The sequence below is a fragment of the Meles meles genome, chromosome 20 (assembly GCF_922984935.1).
Source record: "Meles meles chromosome 20, mMelMel3.1 paternal haplotype, whole genome shotgun sequence".
Classification (NCBI taxonomy): Eukaryota; Metazoa; Chordata; class Mammalia; order Carnivora; family Mustelidae; genus Meles; species Meles meles.
Genome location: NC_060085.1, coordinates 14,532,531 through 14,538,530, shown reverse-complemented (window position 1 = coordinate 14,538,530; position 6,000 = coordinate 14,532,531). Strand labels below are relative to the sequence as shown.

Here is a 6,000-nt window from a genome sequence, read left to right as displayed (position 1 = left end):
ACAGCACCTCGGGGCGGTGACTGTAAACTTCGCCAGGCCCATAGGGGGCGCGACCAGCTGCAATCATGAATAATGCAACAATCGGCGGGCCCGTGCAGAGGTGACCGTGGGCTTCACTAGAGTCATAGGGGGCGTGGTCAGCGGCGTCTCATGAATAATGCAGCACGTCAGCGGGCGGCGGGGCGGGGCGGGGCTGGCGCGCCGGCGCTGGAACCGGGAAGGGGGGGCGGGGGAGCGATGGTCGCAAGATGGCGGCGCTAAAGGAGGCTCGGAGCTACGGGCTGTCGTGCGGGCGGGTCAGCGACGGCAGCAAGGTGTCCGTGTTCCACGTGAAGCTCACCGACAGTGCCCTGAGGGCCTTCGAGAGCTACCGCGCCAGCCAGGTGAGCGGAGCGGGGCCCGGAGCGACCGTCGGAGACGTCGAGGCGCAGGCCGGCCTCATGCGCCCCTCGCGGAGGCGTCCTGTCCTGGGGGCGCGGGGTCCGGCGTCCGGGGTGCTGCTCGCGGGTCCCTGGACCGACAGGTCGCGGGGTGAGCACCTGTCCGGCTTGGAGCGCGGGGAACCGCGTTCCCTCACGGCTCTGGGAGGTGACACCGGCAGGCGGCCCGAGGGGCGGCCAAGGGGCCCCGAGCTAGCGCATCTGGTCCGCGGGGAGGGGGGCGGTGTTTGCGATTGAGTCGGCACCTGGAGGCGTCCGGAGCCTTCCCGGCTCACCCAGCCTCTGAGCAGGAACTGAGCTGTTCACCTGGCTGGGGGGCGGGGGAGAGGGTTGGGAAGGGTTGAGGTTTTTCCGTCCGGGTCCCAGGGCAGGGTGGGTCAGTGGGGCCCCGCTGTTGGGACACCTGTGGAGAACCTGTTCCGTCTGTGTGGGGAGGCTGAGTTTGCGCTTGAGGGGGCTTTAACACCAATGAAACCCTTGAAATTGGGCTCCCTCTTGGTTCGTGGGAAGGGGAGTTTGGGCAGAAACTGACAGCTTGTTTGCAACTCCCCTGCTCCTCGCAGGTGACTCTGTCTCACTGGACATTTTTGGAGAATGGGAGTGTTTTGGTTTGGGGGAGAAGCTGGGCATTTGTCGGGGGGTTCTCTGGCATGGTGCCTTTCCCAGGCTGGGAGCTCTTAGTGGGCACCTGGGAGGGAGCTCTGGCCACCGCACCTGGCCGCTGACTCTCAAACTTCTCAGGGACCGATTTGGGTCCATCTGGGGGAAGTTAGAGGCGTTTCACTTCTGCCACCTGGCCCAGGGTGCGTGGGTTGGGGGGAGTCTGCTGTGCACCTTCTTTCAGGCTTGATTTGCGGACACATCTGGGGCCCTGGTCAGAAACCTGCTTCTTCCCGTTTCTGTTTGTCATGGTGCCCTCTTTGTCGGGACAGAAGTTGCAGGTGCCCAGAGTGGTCAGGGCTTGAGGGGAAGTGGTTTGGGAGCCCTTTTCCTTGTTGTCTGGAAAGTGGGAGCTTTATAGTCATGAAAAGGCTGGGGAAGGGTCTGGTGTCCGGCTCAGGGAGGCCCTGCTCCCTGTGTGTGTGTGTGTGTGTGTGTGTGTGTGTTTGTGTATACTGGGAATTGGGGGGGTTGAGGGCGGGTGAGGAGAGAGACTAACTAGGAAGGAATGTGGCTTTCTTCCTGCCCCAGACTTGTTCAGCACCATTAGCTAAGTCGGGAATTTCTTCCCCTGTTACGTTCACACCACTTTCCTGGTGCCCACCCTTCCCGTGCTTCTTCCCACTTTTTTGGGGCAGTTTCCTTCCTGTCCTAGTATTTTGTATCATAGTTTCCCATTGGTAGCAGAGGTCTTCTTCTTCTTCTTCTTTTTTTTAGAAGAGCGAGTTCTCCCCTTGTCACAAGGATTCCTCAGGATGAGGCTAAGGTACCCTTGCAGGTGAGAAGTTGGGGTGGGGGAACAACACACACTGTGTCCAGCTTAAGTCGCCCTTCCTTGTGGAATTCCAGTGTGGAGTCTTTTCCCTAGGCAATTCTGACTTGTCCTGCAAGAAGGCAGGCTTTCCTAGAAACAGCTGGGGGAGAGCTCATGAGTCATGTAAATAAGGTGAACTTGGTACCTGGTCACTTCTGAGCCCCGCCCTCCCTATCGTGCGGCCCTCGCTTGATCTAGTCGTCAGGAAGGCCCGCCTATGTGTCCACCTCATGCTGTCACACGGCTATTTTTAATTTAGGGTGTTGGTTACATCCCCTAAGCTGGGTCTTCCTCATGTGAGGGTGAAGGTAACTGCAGACTCTAACTCATCCCACTGGGAGCCCAGCTGTGGATGTCAGCCAGGAGGGGCTCCCTTGAAGAACTTCTCCAGGCCAGTTGGGGCATCTTGGCCAGCTGGGCTAAACTTTGAGGGTGACCCAATTTGCATTTTTCTCCGAAGCTGATAGATCATTGAAGTTACTCGGCAGTTTCATATTTAACATTACTTGTTTGGGCATTGTAGTGGACTGAGCTAAAGTCAGGGCAGCTTGGGTGCTTTTGGGTGGTGGGGATGGGAAAAGTGACTTGAAGAACTGGTTTCTGTGACCAGAGAAGTGTATGGGTTAGTAACAAAACCTCTTCTGCACAGCCGTCAATAGTGTCTGGAGTTTTCTATCCTGTAGCACTGTGGTTATATGGTTTGCCAATGGCAACTTGTGGAGAGGGTTTTTATTTTTACTTTTAATTGCAAAGAGGCTTTTGCAGATTCAGATGTGGCAGGGGACTGGAGAGGAAGTTCCTGTGAAACTTTCTCTGTGGCCCAAGAGAGCCTGTAATCCTAGCTCTTGGAGGAGCCTGAGTAAAAGTCCTCCATGGTTTCTCTCTCCAGAGTGGTGTGGCGTCTGAGCTGCCTTCGTGCAGACCTGGTGGCCAGCCTGGAATGTTGCAGAAAGTAACATATGCTGCCACCGTAGACTTGGACTTCATGCAGTTTCCCTTTGAATTTAAAAAACTCGAGTGAGTCCTGATGTGGCTCCTCCTATAGATCTCCCTTTTCACTGTGATGGGCTACTTTTGGGAGAGAAGAGAGAGGAAGTGTAGACCCATCCTTTCAAGATAGCATCATGTGCCTGCTCAGAGAAGTGTTCCCTGGCCACTCTGAGGAAATGCCGCTTCTTGGGGTGCCTGCCTCAACCACCTGGCTATTTCATTTTTGGATTTGGTGGGCTCTGTTGCTTAGTGACCTTCTCCTCTCCTGGTTTATAAGCTCCTTGGTGGAGAGGAGCATACTGTTGTTCAGTAAAAACTGAGGACCCAGGGGAGGGGCTTAAGAAGCCTGAGGATTGTAGCCTAGCAGGGTTTAAATCTTGGTTCTATCTGCTTGAGGCCTCGGGCCAGTCCCTATCTTCCCCTTTGGAGGGAAGGATCCCAGTGTCCAACCCTCTCCCAGCTCTGGATCCTTCCTGTCCTCAGGATTGTGTATATCACAGTAGCTGACCCCTCCCAACCCTGAGAGCCCTTCTCTCAGAGCTACAACATCCCAGTGCCCTATCCTCTTTGAGCTCTGGATTCTTCTCAGGTCTGGGAGGGTCCTACTGCTTGGCCATTTCTGAGCTCTAGATCTTTGTCCTCAAGCCTATGAGGGTCCCAGTACCCAACCCCTCCCAGCTCCAGATCCTTCTCTCAGGGCTGTGAGGGTCCCAGTGCCTGGCTTCTTTCTGATCTCTGAATCCTTCTCAGGACTATTGAGGGTCCCAGCACCCTGCCCTGTCTAAGCTCTGGCTCCTTCTTCTCTCAGGGCTGTGGGGATTCTTTTGACACATGTGTGGCCATCAGTGCAGCCCTGACACCTTCCCCTCCCGCTGTGTTCTCAGCATTTGGTGCCTGTACCCAGAGCTGGTTCCCACCTGGAGGTTTGAATAGAGACTGAGAGAGACAGGGAGCCTGGGCTCCTGCATCTGCCTCGGTCTCATTGAGCACCTGGTTTGTATAGGGCTCCTGCTCAAGTGTGGGACATTCAGGAGTGACCAGGATGGGCCCCTAGCATCATGAGCTGGTATTCTGGAGGCAGGAGACGTATCATGAACAGGGCAGCACAGAAATTGGTACAAAGAACTTGTCAGCAGTTAGCATCAGGAAGGAAATAAAATGGGGTGATGTGGCGGTGCGGGGCAGTGCGAAAGGATACTGACTGAGAGAGCTGCCTCTAGGATATGGCCAGAACTGAGGTCTCCCTGGCGAGGGGTCCTTTGCAGGGAGGGTTGGGGGTTCCAGGCATGCTGCCTTCAAGCCTTAAGACACAAGAAGCTGGGGAGGGTTTGGGCATAGAGGCCAGTTGCTGGGGCTCTGTCCTGGGGAACGGTGTGTGGGGAGAGGGGATGGAAGAGGCCTGGAGCAACTAGCCCATGACACTTGCAGAGTTGTGCTAGGGGCTGTTCACCTGCTGCTAAGGGGGCGGCTGTGTGGATGTCATCTCGGGCACTGGTGGCAGGAGGAGCCTTAATTTAGCCTCTGTTCCCCTCCCACAGCGAGGTTCCAGGAGGTAGGCTTGTCTCCCCTTTCTGGGGTGGGGGGTGCGCACTGGGTCCTAAGCAGGGCAGCTTCTCATCAGTGCTGCCTGCTTTTCAGACTGGCCATCTTCAGGAATAGCTGGGGCTGCTCCTCTCGGCTGTGGGCCAGGCCCCTCTAAGCCCTTTGTCCAGGCCTCTGTCATCTTGTTAGTGACCTTGGCAAGAAGGCTAGCTCATTGTTTCCCCTATGCATTGGGGGCAGTTGGAGCTCAAAGGGTCCTCGTCTACCTGCCCAAGATCACTCAGACTGCCTTCAGTGGCCCGGGCTGCTTCTTGAGTTGGGGGAGATCTTGGGCCACTGGGGTGCAGCTAGGAAAGGGGGTCCTCTCATGGTCTCAGGTTCTTGTTAAACAGCAGCGTTCTGGACTCCTGCAAGCACCAGTGACTTGAGTGGCCCTGCAAATTCCTGAGGTTGCTGTAGTGCCTGTACTGTGCCCCCTGCCCCCGAGAAAGCCTAAAGATGGTGATAACCAGCACCTGTGGATCACACCCCACATGCCAGCATGGGCCCGAGCTGCTGCACACACTCACTTATCTCACCCCTGTCTGTCAGCCCTGTGGTGGGGAATGGTTCCCATCTCTCAGGTGAGGAAACGGGAAGAGACTCTAGGAGTCCACATCATTGGAAGGAAATTCCCAGCTGGGATGTGACTGAGAACCAGGCATCAGGCTTGAATGCCACGTGTGGCTGTAAGCGCTGCCCCTCTGAAGGGAGGTGGTCTGGCGAGGTGGGCCAGCTGCAGCAGCCTGGCCCACTTGTGTTAGGGGCATGGCTTCCTGTCTCCTGCGCTCTGGCTGTAGGGGTTCAGTTTACGTGTGTGTTTCAGAGTGGGCTTTTGGTAGTTCTGGGTGGGGTGAGTCCTTCCTCCAAGGTGCCTGTCTCATAGGTGCTGTGGGAAGATGTATGAGTGACCCAGCATGTGGGGTAAGTGATGGACGTTTCTGCAAGGCAGCCAGTGACGCTGTGTGTGACGGGCCACGCTCCGCCTCAACCGCTGTGACCCTTGACTAGGCTTCCGGCTTGCGCCACGGTGACTGTGGTGATTGTGTGTAAACAGCAGGCTGCTTGGCGGAAACCCACCCTCTGTTGACTCATCGGCAAGGCCAGAGTTCATCACCCTTGAAGCAGTTTTGACATCATACCCAGATTGTGACATCTCTGGGGAGTCTTTGAAAATAACACTGCTTCTCCTGTTCCGAGTAGCTGGTTGCAGAGCAGACGCGGGAGATCTGCTTCTGGGATGGCAGACCTGCTTGATGCAGCCTGGCCAGGCCCGCGCCGGCCCTCCCTGCTGTGCCTTGGGGGTTTGGCTTCCTCTGGGTCCTTCATCTTTAGGGCCTTGCTCCCCTGCTCCCTGGCCTGGTGATTTTCCCTTTGGTCTGTGGTGACCATGGCCTGGAGTTGTCTGGGATCTGACTCCGGCGAAGTGTGGCCGCTGAATAGTCACCAAGTGCCTAAAGGGATGCCTTTGAGACCAAGTGACCTCTGACCTGTAGGAGCAGTGAGTGATAGACA

General features: G+C 56.5%; 1 protein-coding gene across 1 annotated transcript in view; it reads left to right on the top strand.

Annotated features, from left to right (window-relative positions):
• Window positions 1-236: 236 nt before the first annotated feature.
• ELL (elongation factor for RNA polymerase II) overlaps window positions 237-6,000 on the top strand; it is a 74,919-nt gene continuing 69,155 nt past the window's right edge. Inside the window, exon 1 of the mRNA XM_045992241.1 lies at window positions 237-383. Within this exon, the coding sequence (XP_045848197.1) occupies window positions 249-383 (135 nt within the window). The 5' untranslated portion in view covers window positions 237-248. The remainder of the gene's footprint in view (window positions 384-6,000) is intronic.